At 39.7% G+C, this 27626-nt stretch overlaps 1 protein-coding gene across 4 annotated transcripts in view; it reads left to right on the plus strand.

The window, feature by feature from the left end:
- Window positions 1–26754, plus strand: part of Mthfs (methenyltetrahydrofolate synthetase) — a 266405-nt gene extending 239651 nt beyond the window's left edge. For 2 of the 4 annotated variants that reach the window (XM_052716501.1, XM_052716510.1), the window contains one exon: window positions 23234–26754. In XM_052716501.1, coding sequence (XP_052572461.1) covers window positions 23234–23266 — 33 coding nt within the window. In that variant the 3' untranslated portion in view covers window positions 23267–26754. The other 2 variants (XM_052716485.1, XM_052716477.1) reach the window with 2 other exon arrangements.
- Window positions 26755–27626: the final 872 nt, after the last annotated feature.

The following is a 27626-nucleotide window of genomic DNA, read 5'->3' on the forward strand; positions in this document are numbered from 1 at the left end:
AGGACCAGAATGAGACAAGTAAGGCTTGGCTATTGACTTCCACTTTCTCCCTAAGGAGCCTCTGTGGGAAAGGGGACTCTGGATGCTGCTCATGGCGATAGAGAAGGCAGAAGCATGAGGTTATCTGTACTGTTGTTTCACCCAGCATGGTCTTTGGCCATTCTGATCCTCCCCTGGCCACTAAAACCACCCCAGCCCTGGTGGAGCAGAATGGTCTAACCAAGTATGTAGGGAACCACAGCTATGTACCCCAGGCCTCCCTATATGGGTCACAGGATTTGGACCATAGGTATGACACCACAGGGTACACTCTAAATTTTAAGGCATCATGGTTAGACTGTGACTGTAAGTGATGGATGAACTGGCCAGAGAGTGGTGGGGCTGGGGAACTGCTTTTCCTGGGTACCACACCAAAGCAGAACTTAGCTAGAGCAGAGATAAAGTGGGCTAGGTAACCCAGACAATGTTCCATTCATGTCTAGAAGTGAGGACCCAGCTAGACCCTAAAAAGGGAACCTGGAGAGTCATCTAGAAAGGCAGAGGAGTGGGTTTTACCAATCCTCCAACAAATGCACAGACAGAAGCAGCAGTGTAACACTAGAGACTAGGGGCCCGTGGACTGGAAATGTTGGGGAGGGGCAGGCAGAAGTGCTGCCATGTTGACATATTTGTTTGGTGTCAGAAGAGCATGAGATAGGGCATGTAGGTTTTGTTGTCTGTCGGCCACTCTGCATGCCTCCTAGATGAGGCTCATCTTTCCGTGCCTTTCTGATGATAAGGTTTTATTTCAAGGACAAGTGGTCAATCTCCAAGGTTTCAGTGAAACAAGACTTGATGCTGTAGAGGTCTGGATCCAGGGTGCCCTTGGGACTCCTCATGGTCATCTAGTATCAAGTACTTTTACTTCTTTATCATGGCCTGTAGCTCCCCACTAAGTCAGTTTATAATCTCAGAATTAAGGAAATAGAGACAAGATAATTCCTGTGGCTTACTGACCAGTCAGTCTAGCCAAATTGGTGAGCGCCAAGTTCTATGAGAGAGTGTGCCTTAAAAAGTAAGTGATTTAGAAAGACACTTGACAACCTCTAACCTTCAAACACACGCAAATACTGCTAAGAGTTTCCATTTACTCCTTACCAGTCTCCTTTGCTGTTAATACAATGCATAGTATATTTATAAACCTAAAAATTTGATATAGCTACATAAGAATTAACTAGACTCCTGAATTTACACAGATGTCTTCAGGTTTACACCAGTTCTTTTTCTGGATACTAAATACTCTAATGTGAATCAAGTCCAAGAAATTCCATTGTGTATTAATGTTTAGAAGAAGAAAACTTCCAAATATAAAAAATAAAATACAAAGAACCACAAAATACACCAAGTATATGGGAAAATAATTACATAAACACTAGTAGTCATCTAAAGAATACATGATCTAGTCATTTAGTGTTTTTATTAATCTATTCAAAATAAGAAAGTTCATTTTAAAAAAAGCATGGAAGCTAAGTTATCATTTTGAAAGACAGTGTCAAACTGGAGGCCCACCTTCCATCAAACGGTGAATGTGGGAGGTGCTTGACTCCCTCTCGCTTACTAATAACCAGTCCTGGGAGGTAAAGAATGCATGAAGTGTGAATGACTGGGTCATCTTGTGACAGTTACCAAGGTACATGACCTCACCATTTGGTGGCTGAACTTCTACCAGGTGGAGAGTTGCTCAATAATGGATCAGCTGTGTTACTGTAGATAGGAAACTGAGATCTTGTGAAGGACTTAATAATTACCAAATTTTAAAATAGAGCCAATATAAATTGTATCTATCAGTAACTGCAACAGCTAATTTGTGTTATAAAATTGTGTTTGTTCCTGAAAGGCAAACTTTATGTGTTTTTGATAATGTAATAATGGGGTTTTGATAGTGAAATAAAATGCTGCTTGTAAGTTGGAAGGAGGAGTCAACTTACAATAAATCAATAAACTTACAATAAAGTCAATAAAAATCAAGATGTGATATTTTTACTAACAAAGCTCACAAATCTCTGAAAGTTTCAACAAATTAGAAAATTCTAAAAGAGAAACTAGGTAGCCTCTGGCTTGAAATAAACCCCAAATATCTTTTATCTCAGCTATAATACTTTGAGTCAACAGTGTAAAACATGAGGATTTCATATAAATACCTAATATCAATTTTCTTTAAGAATCCTTACATCTTGTGAGGTGTGTGGTGGAATCTATTTTTATTTTTGCAATACAATTCAGTTCTACATATCAGCCACGGATTCCCTTGTTCTCCCCCCTCCCACCCCCCTCACAAGTGAAAACAAAGAAAAAACAATCCCTCCATTTCTTATTTTAATCTGATTATCACTAAACTGATAAAAATAAAACTTATGCCGGGCGGTGGTGGCGCACGCCTTTAATCCCAGCACTCGGGAGGCAGAGCCAGGCGGATCTCTGTGAGTTCAAGGCCAGCCTGGGCTACCAAGTGAGTTCCAGGAAAAGGCGCAAAGCTACACAGAGAAACCCTGTCTCGAAAAACCAAAAAAAAAAAAAAAAAACTTATTTTTTTACCAAAAAAAAAGAATAAAGAAGCTGAGCAAGCCAAAAAAAAAAAAAAAAAAAAGAATCCTTACATCTACCAGAATAATAGTATTAGGTGCTCCTCTAGGACCCAGAACCTAGCCAGCCATTGGTTTGGGGCCCAGTTAACAGTACTGGGAACAAGTTCTGTCTGGTGGAGTGGGCTTTAGATCTTTATAGACATGGATAGTGTATCTCTTCACCTTCATCAGAGAAGCTTTTTGTTGTTGTTGTTGTTGTTGTAGATGGTGACTACTACAGATCCCTACAACTGCAGAAAATAAGAGATCATGGAGGGCTCATCTCTGAGTGGTATGTCTGTATCTCACTCCTTTTCTGAAAGGCTCAGGACCCATGAAGAGGCGGCAGAAAGATTATAAGAGCCTGGGGTAGTGGATGTCTGTAACAAAATAGTAGGTGCTGTGTGTGACAGGGCCATTGCACACGTAATAGCAGCTGCAAGTACATGTACAGACCAACACATAATCAAGATTCAGCCAGACCAAATCCCAGTATGGACAGAAGAGGGCTTCATGAAGTTCCACCACCTCGATAAGGAGCTACTGGCAATTGCTGACCTTTGGGGGAAGGAAAGTTGGTTTTCTTCAGGAACATGACCCCTGAGAGTCTACCCATGCTCTAGTAGACATCCTATACCCACATGCATACCCACACCCACTCCATACAGGCAGCACTTGGTGGGCTCAATGTGTGAGTGAAAGAAAAAGAGGGAGGCAAAGAAATCCCACATGGAGTTCAAAGGGGAAAGTGGAAAGGCTAAGGGAGGAACTTGCGGAGAGGGGATTGGAGTTGGATTTGATCAAAATGCATTATATATGTGTACAAAATTCACAAATAATGAAAACAATTTTTTTATAGCAAAGCTAATTTTATGTCTGGGTTAGGTATGATGAGGTTGATATGTAATAGTTCCCAAAGCTCCCTTTATATCTCCATTACAGAGCCAGGGTCAGATGTCATTACTAATCCTTCTTCACTATGATTATCCTAAACTCTTGCTACAGTTTACCTGCTCATTTTACTTGTGTGGTTCCTATGGGTATGTAAGCTTGTGGCCCCATGTCTGAGCATATGGAAAGGAGAAAGAACTCTCATATTCTGTCTTCTTATGTATCAGGTGCATCTTTGACTGCTGGACTTAAGGTACCCCATTGAGTTATAAATTGGATCATCTTGACCATAAATAAGGCATTTCTCATTTCTGGGTCTCACTTGTCCCATTTTCATAAAGAGTAAGATATATGTGTTGCATCCTAAGGTCCAGTTCTGATGATCACTCTTCTGGGACAGGATCATGGTTTACAACAGCTGGCCAGAACAACAGTCACCCTACAGGTTCTTAACCAATAACTGAGGCTAGAAGGAGTAAATTGCCTTAGAAGAAGTTCAGAGGCTAGGGAGGTATCAGATGTAATCGACATAGTGAGTTTTAAGAAAAAGAATTAAAACAGGACTTCTGAGTGCCGACTATTTTCTGCCCTCTGGAAACTTATTATCTGGTCTCAATGAGAGAAATAAAGTTCCAGGCCCAGCATCTATGTCCAGTTCCCATCAGGTTTTACATCTAACCTCTATCTGCCCATGTCCCCTTTCCCTTCTCTGTGGGACTGTTGATTCTGCTGGTAACTATGTCCTTTGTTCTTACTCCTCTCCCTGACCAAGGGACAGGCATGTGAACCAAGAGAATTATTTAGATTTTCTCATCTAAGAATCTGAGGCAATCTTTCTAGTATTTTTGTAAAGTTTTCTTCCTTCCTTCCTTCCTCCCTCCCCCTTTTTCTTTCTTTCTTTCTCTCTTCCTTCCTTCCTTCCTTCCTTCCTTCCTTTCTTTCTTTCCTTCCTTCCTCCCTCCCTCTCCCCTCCCCACTCTCTCTCTCCTTCCTCCTTCCTTCCTTCCTTCCTTCCTTCCTTCCTTCCTTCCTTCCTTCCTTCCTTCCTTCCTTCCTCCCTTCTTTCCTTCCTTCCTTCCTCCCTCCCTTCCTTCCTTCCTTCCTTCCTTCCTTCCTTCCTTCCTTCCTTCCTTCCTTCCTTCCTTTTCAAGCTGGATAAAAATGGGTGAGTACCCAAACCCATGATACCAGAAATATCAAATTCTCTTTCCTGGAAAAGTACATTGATTTTCCCATGTTGCTTCAGCTTCACTTGATCTTAGCCAAAGGGCCAAGAAGTAATGTGCATTCCTCCATCTTAACGTGAGATTGGTAACACAAAAAGAGGGATGGCTAACATTCTCAGGGCAAAGTGTTGTCTCAGAAACAGATGAAGGAGGCAGCTATAGTACATGTCTGAATTGTGCTTATAAAGGAAGTAGAATTGATTCCTGCTGTTGCCAATAGGCCAGATCATCCATCCACTCTGCTGTAATCTTCAAGAAACACACAGTTTTCTATGAATCAACATTTTAGAACTCTCATACTTTTCGCCCTTTAAGCTCTCCAAAAATATGAACAAAATCATGAAACGGTTAGCTTGCTTAGGGAAAGATGAAAGAAGACTCAAATAACCACAATCAGAAATGAAGTGGTCATTGCCACCAAAATTTTCAGATATGAAAGAGAAAATTACCAACAATTATATGTCAAAACATTGAATAACTTAGATAAAGTGGATAAATTCCTGACAAAGTACACCCATTAAAATTGAATTATAAAGAGATAACTCTTTATAATATAAATAGCACTCTACCACAGAGATTCAACCAGTATTCAAAAATTCCCCAACAAAGCCCAGGACCATCTGACTTCACTGGAGAAATCTACTGGACATTTAAAGAACTAAAAGCAATCTCCACAAACTCTCCATAATATTAAAGAGTAGAGACCATTTTCAAATTCATATTATGAGTCCAGCAGCTGAAAACGAAGCATACATAATCTAAAAGAAAATCCCAGACAAGCATTGCTAAAGAATAGTGATAAAAAACTCTCAACAAAATATGAGCAAATAGAATTCAAAAGCACATTAAAAAGATCATATACTGTGACCAGAAGGGAGTTGGCCCTGAAATTTTAGAATGGTTCTCGGTCTGAAAAATCAATCAGTGCAATATACCACATCAATAAACAGAAGGGAAAAAATAGTCATACTGATGCAGAAAATCATTTTATAAAAATGAACACCTTTGTATAATAAGAACACTCAAACTGGCAGCAGAAGGAAGCTAGCTCAACATAGGAAAATACCACATGCAAAAAGCCTCCAGCTCACATTATATTCAATGGAGAAGCACCAAAAGCTTTCCTTTTAAGATCAGAAGCAAGGCATGGATTGCTACTCCAACCACTACTGCTCACCACTGTACTGTCCTGGAGATTCTAGCCAAGACAGCCAACAATCAAAAGAAATGATAGATGTCTTAGGGTTTCTATTGCTGTGATAAAGCTCTATGATCAACATGAACTTGGGGAAAAAGAGATTCATTTCACTGTATAGCTTGTAGTCCATCATTGAGGCAAGTCAGGGCAGGAACCTAGAGAGAGGAACTGATGCAGATGCAGTGGAGGAATGCTACCTACTGGATTGTTCCTCATGGCTTGCCCAGCCTGCCATTTTATATACCCCAGGACCACTTGCCTAGGGGTGGCATGATCCACAATGAGCTGGGCCAACATAAATCAATCTCTAATTGAAAGAAATACCCCCACAGTTTCACCCACAGACAATCTGATGAGGACATTTTCTTTACTGAGGTTCCCTCTTTTGCATGACTCTAGCTGTGTCAAGTTGACAAAAAATCTAGCTAGGACAATAGGCATCTAAAGCCAAGAAGAAATAAAAATGATGTATGTTTGCAAATGGCATGATCTTATATGTAGAAAATGCAAAATATCCACAAAATTGCTACCAATTAATAAATGATTTTAATAGTATTTAAGAAACAACCAAAACCTAAAAACTAGCTATAATTTTATAAACTAACAATAACTGAATCTCTGTAGAAGCTTCCTAAAATACATACCAATACATGCACAAAGAGTTTAAATGAAGTTACCCTTGCTTTACAGCACAGGCTAACCAATAAAAAAACCCAGTTCCAGGAATGGGTTACATCTTTTGGAGCTGTTGGTCATTGAGGTCTCATAGACCCCCTCTCCCAAACATTACAGGCAACTGACAATGCTCATGGTTACACTATAGAACCTGTCAATAAGGCACTATTGCTGAAGACAACACATACTTGAGTCACAGAACATAGAGAAATTAAGCTAGTACTGAACTGGAAGCTTTATTCCTACTGGGTAGCTTTCATACTACTAGAATGTGATGAAACACTATGATCAACATGAACTTGGGGAGGAAAGGGTTTATTTCATCTAATAGCTTGTCATTGAGGCAAGTCAGGGCAGGGACTACATGCTATTATGCATGCTATCGAGGGACAAAAGTAATCATCAATCTTATCCAACTGTTCATGTTGAAAGCTACAATAATGACCTAACAAGACATACTCACTAGTGTAATAGTGGCACAAATGTCATGAGAGTAACCAATCACATTCTGATTATATTTAAGGCTTGCTCCACAAAATAAAACTTGGTGTTAGGACCAAGACTAGATGAGTCATAGGCCTTAGTGGAGAACTTGTTGCTATTATCTTGCTAAATGGCCACAGTGTTACAAAACTTACTCCTTATGACTTATTGTTATACTCAAGTTTGTTCATCTCTCAACCCTCACAGAGAAGCTTCTTTTTTTCCAATAGATGGAGCTTAACACTGAGATCTACAATTAGCCAAAGTTCAGAGAATAAGAGACTATGGAATGTTCAGTCCTAAGTGGGACATCTGTATCATGCTCCTCCTCCCAACGCTCAAGGATCATAGTAGAGGAGGGATGGAAAGATTTTAAGAGCCTTACAGAGTAGATAACTACAAGGAAACAGTATTTTCTAGAAACTGCAGTGAGGCTGCACATATGAATTCTTGGAAGTTGTAACAGCATGCACAAAACCTGTGCAAGCTTAAGCTAGACAAAATCCCATGTGGAGGGGATGGAATAGGCATGAAGTTACACCCCTAACTGAAGACCTATTGGCAATTGAGAGCTGCTGGAACAGGGAGAGTCAGTTTTCTTTAACTGTTTGGCCCCTAATAGGTCAACCATGTTCCACACATCTAAAAGTATATGGGTAGTACAAATTGGACTTGATGGGTTAAAAAAAGAAGAGAACACAAAGTTGGATGGGTGATAGGGAAGGGATGGTGGATCTGGGAAGAGTTGGGGAGGGAGGTGAACAAGAATAAAATACATTGTATAAAATTCTCAAATAACTAGTTATAAATTGCAAATTTTCCAAAAACAGAAATGGAGAATGCAGTTCTATTTGACATAGCACCAGAATGGAAAGACTGCTTAGCAATAAACTTAACCAAGTTGATGAAGGATTATGCACAGAAAAGTATAAGGCATTGTTGGAAGAACCCAAGAAAAATTCGAGTAAGCAGAAAGGTGTTTTGGGATTATTGTGAAAACTTAATATCAACACAATTCCCATACTACCCAAGTGGTCTGCAGATTCAATACAATCCTCTCTCACAATCCCAGTTTGTGGTGTGTGTGTGTGTGTGTGTGTGTGTGTGTGTGTGTGTGTGTGTGTGAAAGAGAGAAAATCCTGAAATTCAAATGCAATCTTGAACACTAAGTAACTAAAGTAATCTTGGAAAAGAACTAAGTTAGAAATGTGACAGTTCCTGATTTCAAACACAGCACACATGTACAGCAGTTCAGGCAACACCATGCTGGTGTAAAGACTGATGTGTTCACCAATGCAACAAGATAAAAATATTATAATCAGCTTCATCTTAGAAGGTCATGTGATTCAATAGAGTTAACAAAACTACACAGTAGGAAAAGGATGGCTTCTTCCTCAAGCAGTTTCTAATAAGGGGTAAAAATACAGAGTATATAAAAAAAATCTTATAACAGTAAGCAGGCAACATGATGTAAAAGTAAGTAAAATACTTGCATTGACAGTTCTCTAAAGATTATAAACACATGACCAAAAGTATGTGAGAATACACTCAACATCACTAGTAATTACAGAAATGCAAATCAAAGCTACAATAGGAAACCCCTTTGTGTCTGTTAGGATATCTACTATTGTAGCTGGAGTTTTCCTGCCTGGCCCACAGTCAGGACAAATCTCTCTCACCCGCCAGTCCCAAGCCGCTCAAACCCGATCAAGTAAACACAGACACTTATATTGGTTTCAAACTGTATGGCCGTGGCAGGCTTCTTGCTAACTGTTCTTACAGCTTAAATTAATCCATTTCTATTAATCTATACCTTGCCACGTGGCTTGTGGCTTACCGGTACTTTACATCTTCCTTGTCCTGATGGCGGCTGGCAGTGTCTCTTCACTCAGCCTTCCACTTCCCAGCTCTTTCTCCTCCTTGTCCCGCCTATACTTCCTGCCTGGCCACTGACCAATCAGTGATTTATTCATTGACCAATCAGCAACACATTTGACATACAGACCATCCCACAGCACCTCCCCTTTTCTTTTCTTAAAAAGGAAGGTTTTAACCTTTACACATCTCCAAAGTCAGCTTGGTATATTTGGGAATTAGGGCGTAGCTTCTCTTACTACTTCCTGCTGGAGGGGGGCGCTGTATCTTCTGGGGAAACAAAGAAAATTTTAGGATCATGGAGTAGTCCGTGAGGCTGTATCATCTGAGCCAGTTGCCTTGAAACGGTTCTGGATGTTGGATCATCTGGGCCATGGTGTCATCGGAGACCTTTCAGGTGGTCTTGGCTGGTCAAACCTGATGTGTCTTAATCTGTAACAAATCCATAGCCTCTGGCTTTCTGTGGAAACAAAAGCAGAATCTCCTTTCCAAAGCAACATATCCTTATATCCAAATTTTGAAGTCAAGGTACCTTTAAAATATACATTTTGGCATAACTCAACAGCTTTTGTAATCAAATGTTTTTCTTTAGTTACGAATATCAAAGAGAACATAATCCAGATTCTTTGTGTGGTAGCCATCTTTATGTGGCTTATTTTTTTGTATTAGCTTGAGCCTATTGCTTTGAACTGCAGCCTTCTAAGCCTGAAACGGCGCTGGTGCTGTGGCTGCTGGCTCCGCCCACTTCAGCTTCCCAACGTGGCGGCGGCGGTATGCTTACCGCCAGCTCTGGGAGCCATCGTGGGTCTATGCTTTTATCCAAGCAGCATGTAGCCCAGAAACCTCTTTTTTTGTTTTGTACTAGCAAAGGCTAAATCCACAATGCAGCTTAATGTGCCACTTGCAGAGGCCTCATTCCCGCCATATGGCGGCAGGTCGAGCGCGCACACTAGGAACCCGCCAGTAGCTCAAACCGGCAGCTGCCGCTCATTTGAGAGAGACAATTAGGAAGCTGTTTTTAGCTCCGTTTTAGAATCTTTTTTCTCAGTTTTTAGGTGGAAACTCTTGCCACCACGTTGGATGCCATTTGTAGCTGGAGTTTTCCTGCCTGGCCCACAGTCAGGACAAATCTCTCTCACCCGCCAGTCCCAAGCCGCTCAAACCCGATCAAGTAAACACAGACACTTATATTGGTTTCAAACTGTATGGCCGTGGCAGGCTTCTTGCTAACTGTTCTTACAGCTTAAATTAATCCATTTCTATTAATCTATACCTTGCCACGTGGCTTGTGGCTTACCGGTACTTTACATCTTCCTTGTCCTGATGGCGGCTGGCAGTGTCTCTTCACTCAGCCTTCCACTTCCCAGCTCTTTCTCCTCCTTGTCCCGCCTATACTTCCTGCCTGGCCACTGACCAATCAGTGATTTATTCATTGACCAATCAGCAACACATTTGACATACAGACCATCCCACAGCATACTATCTTTCTGATAGTAAGCAAAATTTCTATTTTCATACAAAATAACAAATGTTGGTAGAGGTAAAGGGAAATTGGAACCCCTATGCATTGATGCAGCCTCTGTGGATACAACATGATAGTTTCACTAAAAATATATATAGAGAGAAAGTACTATGTGATTTAGCAATTCTACTCTGGCTATAAACCCAAAATAATTGAAAGTGAGATCTTGAAGAAATGTTTTTATACCCATGTCCATAGCAGCACTACTTACTAAAGGTAAGAGCAACATAATGTCCGTCAATGACTCAAGGGGAAAATCATGGCATATACCACATAATGGAATGCTATTTAGCCTTTAAAAATATGATATGTGTCATTCCATGAGTAAACACTGAAGACATTATGCTAATGGAATAAACCAGGCACAAAATGACAAATACATTTGCTACTTATGTGTGGTATCCAGAGTAGTCAACCTTATAGAAATAGAAATGGAATAGAGATTGTCATTGACTGAAGGGAGGGGAAAGACAGAGTTGTTTGATGGGAATGTATGTTAAGTTCTTTTCATGTTTAACAAAACTTCTAGAGATTGTCTGCAGTGCAATCTGAATATATTTGGTATTGTTGACTCATACACCTAAAATAGGTAAATGGTGATTCTTGTTATGTGTAACTTACACAATTAAATCAAAATAAGTGTGACTACTTATAATCAATTTAGTTATTGGAAAACATTCTAGTTAATTGGAGCAACTTGTGTATTGGAATCTAGTTTCTCAATAATAAATTTTATAAAATCTATATACAGATTAAGTATGTCTGATAAAAATTCATTATCTGGATTGGGATATACTATAACATACATATCAGAGTGTAAGAACTTAGCATTAGAACTGTCTAATATTTTGTCAATTATTTTATATTGATTACATGTTAAGTTGGTAATATTTTGATAAACTATGTTAAGTAACCTATACTATCAAAATAAATTTAACTCTTTCTTTTAGCTTCTATATGAAAAATACAAATAAAAGTACGCAGGCTCTATTTCTGTTGGGTAATTTCTAAGGACAGTCACCAGGAAGGTGTGAAGAAAGTGGGAGAAGTCCAAATGTTGTATGGTTTTTGCAATGTCTTAGAGCATAGCAAAGGGCTTAACTTCAGTTTGTGTTGGTTACACATTCATCAGGAAATACTGAAGATTTCACTGTTACTTAGAGGTCATGAGTGAGTAAAACAAGCTCAATGAGCCCGGTTAAGGCTAGAAAAGGAAGAAAGGGTGTGTGAAATCTCAAAAGAGCCTGTCTTAGTCAGGGTCTCTGATTGCGCTGATAAAACACCACAACCAAAAGCAACTCAGGGAGGAACGGGTCTGTTTTAGCTTATACTTTCACATTCACAGTCCATCTCTGAGGCAAGTCAGGGCAGGAACTCAAAGAGCAGGAAGTCAAAGCAAGACGGAATCTGGAGGCAGGAACTGAATAGAGGCCATGGAGGAACACTGATCACTGGCTTATTTATGCTCAGCTTGTTTTCATATAGCACCCAGGACCCTTTGACCAGAGATGGTACCATTCTTAGTGAGCTAGACCCTCTCAAATCAATTATCAATCAAGAAAATGCATCACAGTCTTTCCTACACGCAATCTGGTGGAGGCATTTTCTCAATTGAGTCTCCCTTTTGTAAAATGACTCTAGCCTGTGTCAAGTTGACATAAAACTGGCCAGCACGGAGCCTAATAGAAGATAGAAAATGAAAATATAAAAACAAAGCCTGAAGAGAACATGCAAAAGAAGAAAGTATAACTAATTCCAAATACATTAGTAACTTTATCAGAAGAGTGTTAAGTTCCTCTTTGATAATATGTAGATGGTTAGATTGGATTATAAATAGATTTTAAGTACAGCTATATGCCATGTACAAGATATGTGCCTAAAATATAGGAGCAAGAGAAAGATTCTGTCTGGCAAATTCATACCAAAAGAAAGCTGATGTAACAATATTTTTGTATTAAAGTTCTCAGCTGTGAGCAATGGAGGCTCATCAAACTATAAGTAAGGAATTCAATTTAAAAACCCTTAAAAATGGCTGCAAAAACAAGAGACCAAGGGGTCTGTACATGGTTCTCCTCAAGTCTTCAATTGAATATCCAGCAGTGCATTTACTGAAGCCACTACTAGAGGCCATGGGAAAACAATTGCAAAAATTCACAGGAGCTACTCATACAAGAACAGTTTGTGTTGTCGGGCAGAGCAGCAAATTCTCAATATTCACTGGATGTCAGAGTAATCAGAAGTAATCAATCACGTGGAAAAATTAGCCCTAGATTAAGGCTGCTCTGGTCCTACCTAACAAAGCTTGAAAGCGAAGTCTCCAAAGAATCAAAATGTTTTCAAGTAACTTAATTGCATCCCAGGATAGAGCTCAAGAATATTTATAGGAAGTAAAAATATCTACGGAGCCTCAAGTTGTGCGCAACTAGCAGCTTTCCTTCCAGGCAGCTAATCTTCGCATATGCCCATGGAGATGTGCACTGATTTATCGCAGCAATTGAGAAAAACTAGACTGAACTCAAGGGTCCATCAATAAGGCAATGCATAATTAAATTGAAATATATTCACACAATGGGATATTATAACTCATTAACAATGAGCTGAATCTATATATTAACATATTCAAATCTCAAAATAAATATACTGTAGACGTTTTTGGGAAAAAAAAAATAAGTGGTGCTGGTGGTACTCTATGCAGATAGCCAGCTAAGAGGTATTGAGTGACTGTATGTACTGAGCCATGTTAAGATGTATTATCTCGGCCGGGCGGTGGTGGCGCATGCCTTTAATCCCAGCACTCGGGAGGCAGAGGCAGGCGGATCTCTGTGAGTTCGAGGCCAGCCTGGTCTACAAAGTGAGTTCCAGGAAAGGCGCAAAACTACAGAGAAACCCTGTCTTGAAAAAACAAAACAAAACAAAAAAAAAAGATGTATTATCTCATTTGATTCACCAAATTTTCCTTGATAAATGTTGGAACTAAGGGGCAGGACTAGCAACTACAGAGCTTGTTTTTTTATTTTTTTATGGTCCATGAGCTCTGCTGTCAAACTCCCATGTTACAGTGCTACACGCAATCTTGAGGGTTACACAAGGTGACTCTGGCTTTATGAACTTAGGAGGCCAGGAATGCTGACCGCTGTCATTTTTAGTCTTTAAAAAAAGCAGAACAGTTTGATAACAGGTCAAAACTGGTCGGACCCAGGTGGTGAATTTGGATTGTAACTTGATTGCCTATGCTTTTTAATAAGTTTCAATTACCTTATACAGAAATTTCTTAATTAAAAAATCTTTATAAAAGAGGTGGGAAATTTTACATAGTTGATGAGATGCCTCCTGGGGGAAATAAGAAAGGCAGCCCTGAGGTCCTTCTCCTTGTAAACTGAAGCCTTCCCTGGCAGATTGTCCTTATGTATATTGGGGACACCTTGCAGGAAGGCTCTTAATTGGAACCTTTCTTTGTTTCTTTTTTAGGAATTTTTTATTCATTTTACATACCAATCACAGATTCTCCCTCTCTTCCCCCCTCCTGCCCCTCCAGCCTTCCCCTTCCAGCCCACCCCTCATTCCTTCCTCAGACAATGTAAGGCCTCCCACAGAGAGGCAGCAGAGACTGGTACATTCAGTGGAGGCAGATCCAAGCCCCTTCCCCTGCATCAAGGTTGTGCAAGGTGTCCCTCCATAGGCAGTGGGTTCCAAAAAGTCAGTTAATGCACCAGGGATGGATCATGATGCTACTGCCAGGGGCCCCTTAAGCAGATCAAGCTACACAACTGTCTTGCTTATGCAGAGGGCCTAATCCAGTCCTATGGAGGCTCCACAGCTGTTGGTCTAAAGTTCATGAGTTCCCACTAGTTTAGTTTGGTGAATCTTCCTTTCTTGAGATTCCTTTCTTCTTCAGACCTCTGTGCTGGAGAAGGGACCAGGTGTGGGAAGGGAGTAGAGGTCCCAGAGCCTGTGACCCATATTTAGTGGACAGGTCCAAAGAATGGCCATTTTCAAGTAGATCTGTGACCCTGTCACTACAGGAGAGGAGAGGCTTGAGGGATAATATGCTTTTCTTTTTGGTCCAAACCACAGGAAGGTATTTGCTTGCTTCAATCTCTGTGCCTGGAGAAACTCCTGGATCAGCCATGGCCATTTCCCATGGATTCTTACACCCATGCCTACTCTTTCTAGAGAACTCATGACCATTTTTCTCAGCCCCTCACACCCATACATATTGCTTCCCAACCAACCATGATCATTTCCTTCAGGCTTTTACACCCTCACACACTGTTTACTAGATCAGTCATGGCCACTCACCCCAATATACATTGCTTCCAGACCAGCCATATCATGTCCCTCAGCTCCTCATATCAACACACACGGGATATTCTTATCATGGCCACTGTAATGACAAAAAAGCTGTGGGAAAGGCTTGCTGGTTACCAGGCTGCATTCTCCTGCATTCTCTTTATGCATGGTTGGCGCTTGAGGTTAAATTCAGAGGGTAAAGACTCATTATAAAGTGAAGTGATTCCAGTAACAAGAGAGTATATTCTCCCATTTTATAAGTCTTTAAATAAAAAAAATTGCTTTGTTTTGGACTTTCTTTCAATGGGGAGAGATATTCTGGTTGTCTGTGGTCAGGGTGTCTGTGCCAGTGATGTATACTAATGACTAGAAACACCGTGGGCAGTTACATGTGATCTGAACAAAGCAGTTTGGGACCACTTCTGAAACCTCTCCTGGCAGTTCACATGTTTACCTACCCTTTGCTTTGTGTTTTTTTTTACATTGATTCTTCAAACTTTTCACATCTAGATAGCAAAAAACGGTGTGTACAGGTTTTGGGGAGGGGGAACACAAGCTTGAAGAAGAAAGAACTAATAGATACCAAGAGCCAGGTTTGACTTACTAAGGGGTTTAAGTCCAGTAGTTATCTGATAAAAAGGGCATGGAAAACTTTCTGTTGTATGAAGGTTGTCAGGTAGCTTGGCTCTTGGGTACCAGCCAACATTGTTGAGCACCTACTAATTTCCAGCTTCATACTAGCATAGTTTTCCATGGGTCATTTGAGTCGAAAGTCTCACCATTGAGTGGAACTGCCACAGTATGGCTAGATAATTCAGCTCCCTTGAGTCATAAGATTCTGTGGTTAGAGTGGCTTTTTCGGAACCCCAGGGGAGTTCCACACAAGTGCTGAGGAAATGCAAACCAAACCATAATAAGGGACTGAAGATGCAGCTTAGTTGGTGGAGTACTGCCTACTACATGCTAAGCAATTCCGAAAACATGTAAACTAGCCACAATGGAGCACATATGTAATCCCAGGACTATGGAGGCAAAGGCAGGAAGTTTAGGAGTTCAAGGTTATTCTTACTATGTAGTGACTCCAAGGCCAGCTTGGCCTACATGAGATTTTGTTTAAAGAAAGAAAAAAGAGTTAACATAATGAGATATCCCTGTAATAATGACCATTATTGAAAACAAAAAAAACAAACAAAAAAGGCAACAACAATAGTAAAAAAAAAAATGAAGATGAGGAGGCAAAGAGAAGGGAAGCCATGGATAACATCGACAGGAATGCAAATTAGTAGTCATTATAGAAAACAGTGTGGAGGCCCTCAAAAATTAAAAGAATATGGAGCTTCCATCTGATACAAAAATCCCAGTGAAATTTTATATGCAAAGGAAATGAAATCAGCATGTTGAAGAGAGATCTTCATATTCCCATGTTCTTAAGTATTATTCATAAATAATACTTAGGACATGTAAACAAAACAAGTATCTACAAACTGTTGAGTGGATACTAAAAATGTGTTACACAAAACGGAGTACTATTTAGCACACAAAAGGATGCAATCCTGTCATTTGTGCAAAATAGACAACACTAGAGATCAGCATGTTAAGTGAAATTAGTCAGGCACAGTGTGATTCATAATGAAACTCACATATAATGTAAAAAATTATTAATCTCATAAAAATTGAAAATGGTTATTACAGACCAGGGACAGTTATGAGGGTGGTGTGGGGACATCTTGATCAATGAGCATTACATAAGATAGGAGCAAGAAGCTCCGGGGCTGTGGCACAGTGTGACAACTACAGATAATAACTGTGGACTATACATTTTAAAAAGCTAGAAGAAGGGTTCTTACAGCAAAAAATAGTTAAGCGTTTAAGGAATAAGTATTTAGCCCAATTGAAGTATCATGGGACATATATGCCTATTGGCTGTTACATAGAATCCCTTTAATATGTACACTTTATGTTTCTTTGTAGCAATTAAAACAAAGGAGCTTTGGGGTGGGGAGAGCCAGAGGCTCTAATTGATTCTTCCTGCAAAATCTCCTGGGTGGATGTGGAAGCCTGCCTAGGTGCAGGAAATATCTCCCCTGGGGTGGGATGGGCTACACCCAAATTTCAGAAGTTGGTTCCTTGGCATTCCTGCATCTGTCTCCTGTAGGTTTGGAGGCTGAGAATGATTTAACTGCAAGCTGATTTACAAGGCATTTCACCTTGGCTACAGAAGGTGAGGAGGCATAAAGCTTAAAGCACAAGCAGATAAGGATTTGAGAGGAAAAGAGGCAGTCTTTGGCTTCTCCAGTCACACTGGGCTGGGGGCTCTGATCAGTGACCTTAGGAAATCTTCTCTAAGGGGTTTGAAGTTTGGAGCAGGAAATGTGGCTTTTGTATCTTGAGGCTCCAAGTAGCTCAGTATCCAGGATGCAAAGTAGGTGGGGGAAAGTTGGATGTCTTTGTGGTCCCTGAGTGGGAAAAGGTTAACATTAAACCCAGGGAAGCCCTTCCATCTCTCTTTGCAAGGAGCCTACATCCACTTTGGGGAAGGATGCCTACAGTATCTGTGGTCCTGAGGCTGCACCAAAGGCTGCAGTGGCATTTGGAAACAGTTGCCATTTCTTCATTGTATCCACTGGCTTTCCTAACTCTCATTGGCTTATCTATATTGATTATTTCCTGTGACCACATGGATGTGGATCTTCCTCTTCCCAATGCCCTTTTATAATAGATTTAACATATTCTATGTGCCATCAAAAGTGGCAACCTTGTAAATATCAAGGTAACATTCACACACCTTTTAATAATAGCTCTGAATGTTAAAGGTTTCAATTCTTTAAACAAAAGATAGATACTAACAAATTACACACACACACACACACACACACACACACACACACACACACATGTTAGACACTGCTGTACCCAATTTCATAAAATGAATATGACTTGATGTAAGGTGCAGATTGACAATGTACTCCACTCTCAGCAATGGGTAGGTCATCCGGACAAAATTTAAATGATGAAGCACCAGAACTGATATTGTAGATAAAGTAGATTTAACAGTGTCTACAGAACACCCCACCCACACATTGCAGAATAAACACTGTCTTTGGTCCATGGAACTTCTCTAAAATAGACCATGTTTTAGGACAAAAACCTGGGTAGTAACAAATCCAAGAACACTGAAATAATGTCATGTATTCAATCTTCACAGTGGATTAAGACTACAAATCAACAGCAAGAGAAACTATAGAAAATCCACTAAGTCAGAGAGCTTAGACAGCAGTCTTGAATGATGAGTGAATTACCAAATTAATCATGAGAGAAATTTGTTAAATTCCTAGAACGAAAAGAAACTGAAAAGACAGCATTCCAGAATCTGTAGAATACAATGAAAATGTTCCAAGAGGAAAGCTGTAAATGCCTACTTTTAAGAAATCAGAGAATTCTCAAATAAATAATTAAACGATGTAGAAAACAAGAACAAGCCGAATTCCCTATTAGGAGATTGAGGGAAAAGGACCAAGGGCAAAAACAGATGAAACAGAAGGTAAAAGAACAATACAGAGAGTCAATGAAACAAAGATTTGGCTCTTTGAAGTCATAAGCAAGTTTGACAAAGACTCACCCTGGCAAATAACCTTCTCTCAAGCTCATAACAAATTTCAAAAGTTCCTTTGTCCATCCAGCAATGCACTGATGTCTCTTTAGGTGAGTGATGCCCATGGAAGATAATTCCATTTATTCATTATTCTTTTCTTACCGTATTGGTATTAACAAGTGGCTGATTCTGATCCTGTATCCATGCTCTGGCCATTATCCATGTAGGGTGGTGAGGAATGGAGGCAATGATCTCCACTGATTGTGAAATTGGCTTGCTCTTCTCTATCATGTATGTGGTTTTACGGGTTAGAGAGAAACAGTTCCCTGTAGAAGTCTAGGAGGGCTATGAAGCCTGCTTCTATGTCTTGGCTACTCCATCTTTGCCATATGGGATACTTGGAAAGTTATTTAGATGCTCTGAACTTCCACGTCTTGATCTAGAGGCAGAAGTTAAATCCTAATTCATAGGGTTGTTGGAGGGGATTAATGTGATGTTATATTAAAAGCAAGGCATAAGCAACACCTTGTAACGGAGACTGTATTGTTACTGGTTTAAAATGTTATTAAATATGTAATTTAAAATGAGAACATTGACGTCTTTTAAGGGCCCAGAAAATGGAACCCATTCACTATTTGTTCCAGCTTTCTGCTATGTCCTGGAGTTAACTCCCTTGATTATTCATCCTGCAGTTGTTACTTTTTTGGTGAATAATAGATGACATTTACAAGAGCTTTTCCTTGAGTAGACCCAAAAGGCACATCATCTCAGTGACTCCTCTTGACAAGCCTTTGAATGAGATATTGTAGCTCTCACCATTTCACTGAAGCTTTTGTACTAAAGGACTTGTCCAGGGTGTCCTTGCCAAAGGGATGAAAGAAAGACAGGAATCCAGATGTCTATCCCTTTCTTTCATGTTCTAATGGGTTGAACAAAGAATGGTCCTTGCTTCAACCTGGCTGATGGTACACTGAATATTGAGACTCTTTATTTGTACTTTATTTAATGATTCCTGTCATTTTGATTATTTGTATTGCAGGAAGGCATCATTGACAATATTTTTATTTGCCAGCAATGGCCTCAAAGTTATGATCTGGGGAACACTAGAATTCTTCAGACAGACAATAGAGCTACTACAAGGAAAGTAAGTAACTATCAAGGGGGGATTGGATGCCTTTAGGGGTACAGTCTTACAAAATGCTTAATCAAGATTTTCAAATCTTTTAGGATAGATTTAATTTGCTATTCTTTATGTTTCTTTATTCATAGCTTCCTCATTTGAAGTTGCTTGATTCCCCTGGTTAGATTAAGTTTGTGTAGTGTGGTGGTTTGAATAGGAATGGCCCTCATAAACTCATGTGTTTGAATGCTTGGCCCATAGGGAATAGCACTATTAGGAGGTGTGGCCTTGTTGGAGTAGGTGTGTCACTGTGGGGGCAGGCTTTGATGTCTAATATGCTCAAGCTATGCCCAGTGTGGCACACAGTCTCCTTCTGCTGCCTGTGAATCAAGATGTAGAACTCTCAGCTTTTTCCAGTACCATGTCTGCCTGCACAATGTCATGCTTCTTGACATAACAATAATGGACTAAACCTCAGAAACTGTAGGCCAGCCCCAACTAGATGTTTTCCTTTATAAGAGTTGCCATGGTCATGGTGTCTCTTCACAGCAATAGAAACCCTAACTAAGATATGTAGTTTATGGGTTAAATGATAATACAGCCTCTGCATGAAATCATTAATTTTATACCTTTCACAAACCATTAATTTTATTTCATATCAGTATTTTTAAAATGTCCTTATTTTATCCTCTATCTCTAAAATGTAAAGTGAAATACTTACTTTTTATTCATTTTTCTTCCTTAGAAATTCTTTAATAACCATTTTTGATTACTGCTGAAGTGTTAATATATAACATTCTTATTTCTATCTATTGAGAATATTATAATTACTCTTATTTTTCTTTCACCATTCAATTATTTAGGATATAGTCTTTAAAATTTTTAGGGGATTGAATTTAAAAATAAATATTTTATTAGGCTTGGAGAACAAATCCCTGTTGCTTCCACTGTGGAAAGACTTTATCAAAATTTCTTTGTGGTCCAATAGACATCACAGTCATGGGCACCAAAAACAGAATAAGGTTTTATATCACATGGTTATAAATTTCAACAATCTGTCCTAATTTTATTACTGTCCAGAGAGAGTCCTTTGTATTCTTATTTATTTTATATTACCCATCTGCAGAACTTTAAAGTAAGTACATTGCTTTCTCACTGTCTCTCTGTCTTTCTTCCATTCTCTCTCTCTCTCTCTCTCTCTCTCTCTCTCTCTCTCTCTCTCTCTCTCTCTCAAACTACATGGTGGCACATGCTTCTAATCCCAGCACTCGAGATATGAGGCTAAGACAGGAGGATTATGAATTTAAGGCCATCCTGAACTCCCTAGTAAGATACACATGCTCTCCCCAATGTGTGTCCCCACAATGTGTGTGTGTGTGTGTGTTTAATACCTATATATGCACACAAGATTGAATGTTGTTTGTCAACAATGCAAGTTGTTAAGGTTTTTAACTTTATGAATTAGACTTCACATAAAAAATTGTGATCCCCCTATCCTGTTTCTATAGTGACTTACCCCTGAATACTCCTTTTCCTGATACCAGTGCTGAAACCCCTGTTTTTCTCCAGATTTTCCCCATATTTCATGTGCAGTCTTCACTTTAGCCTCCCTTTTTAGAACCATCATGATGTTCTCACTCCTAAGGGTTCCTTTTGTTGCTGATATGACAAATGCTCACCTTTTCATGTTCCCTGTAGATGATGTGATAAACCATGGGTCTAAGTGCTGGAAGGAGTCAGGAAGATCATGCATGCCCAGTGCTTAGGACACTCTTTATCTTTATAATAGGCAGTAGTAATTTGCAGAGTTGGGGGTGGAACCCAAGGCTTTGCTAGGCCTCTGAGCCACATCATTATCTCATTAATCTCAATGCAATAGAAATTACAAACATCATTGCTTTCTTTTAATTTGTTTCCCTATGCTACACTTGAGCAAATGTAAATACACAACTCTTTGTTAAACAGATTATTTTTGAGCATTCTCATGCTGGGTACTGGAACTGGATTACAGTTCTCTGTTGGAACTTAAGGTTCAAAACTACCAGTTACCTGTACCTGAACTGACATCTTCTTTGGCTGTCAAGGGTGTGTCCAGTACAGTAATTGTGATCAAGGTTAGAAGTCCCTGTCCCTGACCCCATAACACAACTCTACTATACTGTATTTTAATATCTCCCTCTCTCTCTCTCTCTCTCTCTCTCTCTCTCTCTCTCTCTCTCTCTCTCTCTCTCTCACACACACACACACACACACACACACACACACACACACACACTGAGAGAGAGAGAGAGAGAGAGAGAGAGAGAGAGAGAGAGAGAGAGAGAGAATTGATTGAGCTGGGCTTCCCAAGAAGAGCACTACACTCTCTTAACCATTGAGCAGTCTCTCCAGCTACCTCTGTGTCTCGAGAGCTCACTAGTTGTCTTCCCACTTCCATGCCATTGTCTGTGAAATGTGGATGTGAGCAGTACCTCCCTCATGGATATGTTGTGAAGATGAAGAGAACAGATCCACAAAAGGAACGTAAACACCTGGGAGGCAGTGCATGCTGGGTAAAGAAAGATGAGCTGTTACTAGCTATGCTCATCTATTTACCCCCTATTTCTATCAGCATCTGCCCATGACCCTGATCTTAAAGTTGTGCAAAGACACAGAGAAATGTAAGAAAGGCAGGACTGTAACACCAACATCAGAGAAAGAGAATCAGATCATTTGTGTTAGCTTGATTGTGTACTATAAATACTTTCAGACACTATACTATTTATGGAAAGCACAATGTCTACTGTAGGGGACACACATAAAAAATAAGGCAGTATAAATAATAGTTTAATATATATTTAAAATAATAAAATATTGGTTGTATGATGGTGGGAACAGCAGGAAGGGGCAGAGGAGGCTCTGGTACAGCAGTTCCTTTTCTGTGGAGATCTGAGCTCAGGAAAACCCTGGAAGGAGCCAGGATGAGCTGGAGTTACAGGTAAGGAAGCCACCATCCCTCTACCATAGCTGCATCCCTCGGGTTCCCTTAGAGTAAATGCCTCACATGTAAATAGTTCCCCCTTCCTTGTGAGGGATGCATTTCAAGAACCCCAATGGATGCCTAAAATTGCAGATACTTCTGAGCATAGTAAAATATTAACAACAATAATGACAAAATTGAACAGGTATATTATAAAAAACAACAGCAACACAGGCATCACGTCTCTTATTCTTTGAGGCTATTAAGTGAAATAAAGGTTATTTGAAAATAGGAACTACAATTAATTTGGTAACTAATTTAAACTTATTCAAGTACTAAGTGGTTAATGAGTGGGTAGTCTAAACACATGGATACTCTGGGCAAAATGATGGTACCTGTCCCAGTATGGGGAGTGGGGTTGCATGAGATTTCATCTTGCTACTTAGGATGACATGCATTTTAAAATTTTGAATTATTTCTGGAACTTTCCATAATAGATCAGGGCAGTCAAGGGTTACTGAAACTACAGGATATCAAACTGTAGTCAAGGAGTTCCTACTGCCGTTCTTTGTACGTTCCTTCTCCCTGTCCATGCCCAGGTGCTTACCCAAAGCCAAATGCATCTAGGTGCATGCTCATAGGTAATATAAGGAAATAAACGAAGCTTCCTCCCACCAACATGGTTGTAAGAGCCAGTCTCCCACCAAACTCCTCATTAGTCTTTGAAGACTAAAAGAAATCAGAGTAATCTGTCTTTTCGAAGCCCACGCTACACCTTACTTTTCCTGTTTTCTTTCAGAGTCCCAGCGAGAAAAAGAAACCTGGCTGCTGATTACAAAATGGCTGCGCAACGAGACGGAGGAGGGGGTAAAAACCTGGCAAGCACAGCCTTTGTTGCTGAAATGTCAGAGCAACTGAAGTCAAGTCCATTAATCTTGTTTTATTGCAAGATTCAAAATCGCCATGGTATGGCAGCCACAAAATTGATGGATGGGTCTCCCTGCGTTCACCCAGCACCTTGGCTGCCTGGGAAACCAGACCTCAGATGAGCAGAGAGAGGAAATTAAAAACGCCCTTCGAGACTCTTAAGTCGCTGCAGCTAGGGAAGGATGGGGCATCCGTGGGCTCTGGTCACAGATCTGCATATCGTTGGGACTTACCACATTTCAAAATGAGCAAATCAAAGCCTCAGCAAAGTGGGAACCATCACCATAAATCTTTGCCAATGGCTCTCTAGTGCAAGACCCAGCCACCCAGCTGTTGCTTAAGGGCACCGGGCTGTGTGTCCTTGATTGCCTTTTTGTTACTATTTTCCATTTGGTTCTTTGAGACGGGTCGTATTTTGTAGCCCAGGCTGTCTTGGAGCTCCCTGTGTAGGTCAGGCTGCCTTGAACCTGGCAGCAATCCTCCTCCCTCAGCGTCTCTCCTGCCTGGATTACAGTCAGGAGCCACCACATCCAGCTCCTATTTGCCTTTTGTTAATGAAGTGGGAGGAGATAACAAAGCCTGGTTGTTTTAATTTGCTATCCTCTGATGGCTAGGGCGCTGGGCCCTTCTTTCATATTTCTGTTTTCTCATTGGATCTCATTCTTTTGTTCATAGCCATTTTCCTTCTAATCCAAACATAATTAATGTCTCAGCTCAGCAGTTCCACATTTATTGTGAGCTGTGTGTCACCCTTCCTGAGACAGTGCTAGGGACCAGGAGACAGGACAAGGGTGGGGAACTGGGGAGAGAGAAGGAACGTGGGAGCAGGGGCTTACAATATTTTCTTCTGGTTTTGTTTTTTGCTTTCTAATTCTAGAAAGCATAGAGATATTTCTATTTCCTTAATTATCTCTTTCTGTTAGTGATTCTCTCTATCATTTGCTACACATTCATTTCTACCTTATTCTAAATATCTAAGTTCAATTAAAAGAAACCTTCAAATGCAGTCAAAATTTATTTCTGTTAGACTTATGAGTTACACGGCTTCCTTTTCTAAATCACTTGGATTTCACAAATGTTATATTGACTAATTTTCTTTGTCTACTTTTTTGATGTCAATGTAAGCTATAAGCAAAATTCACAGAAGGAGATTATATTTGTTTTCTCTTGTGTTGATGCCTTATCTTTTTATTGTTGGTTTACAATACATTTCAGTATCTGGAAGGGCCCAGTCAGAGCATGCCAGCGTTGTTTTGTAGTCTGTCTTATTTGTTCTTCTTTTAAATACTGAGCACTGGGACTGGAAAGATGGCTTAGTGGTTAAAAGCACTTGTTCTTTCATAGGACTCAAGTTTAGTCACCACCATCCACACAGAGGCCCACGACCACCCATCACTCCAGTTCCAGAGGATCTGACACCCTCTTCTAACCTCCACCAGCACCAGGCACACATGTAGTGCACAGATATACATATAAGCAAAAAGCTCTTACAAATAAATAAATCTAAACATTTTTAAATACTTAGGACTTTTTCAGTTCTCAGTAAAAACTCAGAGAATTCACTTTTACATTGTATTTAGCCTATAGACATATTTAGGTAACCGATATGTTTATAACATAAATATCATAGACTATACTGTGGTTTTATATTTACTCAAATTTCTTTAAATTTTTTAAGATATAATTCTTTTAAAGATTGCTCACATGAACTATTAATACTTTTATTATAATAATTTGTGGTTTTGCTATGACTTAGATGGGTGTTCATGCCTAGCCAGCATCTTATTTTGCTATATTCAGGTTATAAGGAAATATCTACTAGTTAGCTTCTTAAAACCTTCTGCTTCCATGGGTATACAGTCATAGTACTGTGCATGATGGCATTTCTTCCTTTTCTAGTTGTCATCTTTACTCTGTCTTTTCTTTCTTATGTTCTTTCAAAATTTTGTGAAATGGGAATGTCGTTAGAGCCTTTGCCAAGAGGGAATATCTCTTTGCATAGTTCCCCCCAGAGTATACTGGGCTAAAGATACTACATTAGGATTTCTATTGCTGTGAAGAGACACCATGACTATGGCAATTATTACAAAGTAAATCATTTAATTAGGGATGGCTTACAGTTCAGAGGTTCAGTCCATTATCATCATAGTGGGACATGGCAATATGCAGGCAGACAGACACAGTGCTGGAGAAGTAGCTAAGAGTCCTACATCTTACAGGCAACAGGAAATGGTCTGTATGTCACACTGAATGAAGTTTGAGCAGAAGAGACTTCAAATCCTGCCCCTATAATGACACACTTCCTCCAATAAAGCCACACCTACTTCAACTAGGCCACACCACCTAATAATGCCACTCCCTCTGGGGGCCATTTTCTTTCAAACCACCACAGATACCTTGTTGGAGCATCAGTGATCATGCAAATGCTCTTCCTGGTACATATTGTGTATTGCTATCTGCTGGTCATTGTTGTAGGCAATTACAGACATGACACTTGATTCAAGTCTCGTGATCATTCTTTCCATTTTATAGATGGGTTATAGCACATGAAGAGGTTGGTAGATGCCCAGGTCCACAGTATAAAGAAGACACACTAATCTAAACTTGTTTTGGATTAGTGGAAAAAATGGTCTTAATTCTGATATTTTCATATGCACACAAATACACCCCCTCAACACATCATTTACCTTGCTTGGATCCATCCTCTCATTAACCTCTTCATTTTACCCCTTACTATAGCGCCCCCCTTCTTACTCCTATATCCCCTCTTCTGACTAAACATTTTATTATAACTGTTATAGAAAATAATATTTTGGTGTCTATTAAACAATCACAAGACTTTCTTGCTTGGCCTAGTAACAATTTCTAGTAGATTTCCCAGTGTTGAGGTTTGATCTTTGCAGCCAAAACCAAGCCTCTTTTGTCCCCTAGAATAGTCTTATGTTTATTATTGATGCACTTAGTCCGGCCATATACACTTTTTGTTGTGGTTTTAATACACAAACATGATTGGATTAGTTTATAATCTTCCTGGGTTGTATGATTTCTTTTTAAAGTTTTCCTTCTTTACTATAATGTATCTCAAGAAATCTACAAACTCAAGGAAACTACAAAAATAGCGCCACTCCTAGGACTAAAAGATTGTGAACATCTTGGCTCATTTACTTCAAAGCTTGTTTTGCTTTTCTTAAAAGTTATGCAGCTTTTAAGATAAAAAGAAAATAAAGTCCTGCTGGGTGTAATGGTATACACCTATTATCCAGGAATAGAGAAGGTAGGAACTTCTCTATTGTGAGGTTTGGGCCAGCCTAGAAAACACAGTAAGACTGTGTAGAAGGGAAGGAAGGGAGGAAGGAAGGAAGGAAGGAAGGAAGAAGGAAGGAAGGAAGGAAGGAAAGAAGGGAGGGAGGGAGGGAGGGAGGGAGAGAGAGGGGGGAGAGAGAGAGGGAAAGGATAAAAGGAAGGAAGAAAGAAAGAAAGAAAGAAAGAAAGAAAGAAAGAAAGAAAGAAAGAAAGAAAGAAAGAAAGGAATCTTCTTTAAATCTAAGTATGTACCCAGAAGAACTGAGAGGAAACTCGGAGGTATTTGTACACTCATGTTAAGAGTGGCATTATTCACACGGTAAAACCGTGAAGCAAAACAATTGTGCACAGACTGATGAACAGATAAGCAAAGGAGATATACACACACAATGAAATATTACTCAACAAGCCAAAGAAAGGGAGTGATGACACACATGATAATGTAGATGAAATAAAAACATTTTGATAAATGAAATAAACTAATCACAAATGGGTGAAAAGTGATTTCACTTATATGGGATAGCTAGATGTTTATTTCTGGTGCTGTGACAAAAAAAAAAATCATCCTACCAAAGCAATGTAGGGGAGAAAGGCTTAATTTCAGCTCACAGCTCCGTCCATGTTAGACCACATAACTGCAGTGAAATCACACCAGCAAAAGCTTGAGGCAACTAGTGACATTAAATCCACAGACAAAAGCAGAGAGAAATAAACACATGCAGCTGCTACCTTACTTACTTGTGTTTATCTAGATTTCTTTACTCTGACACAGAGCAGTATCCCCTGCCTGGGGAATAACACCATCCACAGTGGGCTGAGTCCCGCGTAAGTCCCCTTAAAAGTCAGTCTCCACAAAACACATCTACAGATGAACCAGCATAAACAAGCTCTTACTGAGGCTGTGTCTTCCCATGTGATTCTAAGTTGTATCAGGTTGACAGTTAAAGCTGATCATCACACCA

This window comes from Peromyscus californicus, unplaced genomic scaffold (genome assembly GCF_007827085.1).
Source record: "Peromyscus californicus insignis strain IS unplaced genomic scaffold, ASM782708v3 Scaffold_11__1_contigs__length_118956290, whole genome shotgun sequence".
In the NCBI taxonomy this organism is placed as follows: Eukaryota; Metazoa; Chordata; class Mammalia; order Rodentia; family Cricetidae; genus Peromyscus; species Peromyscus californicus.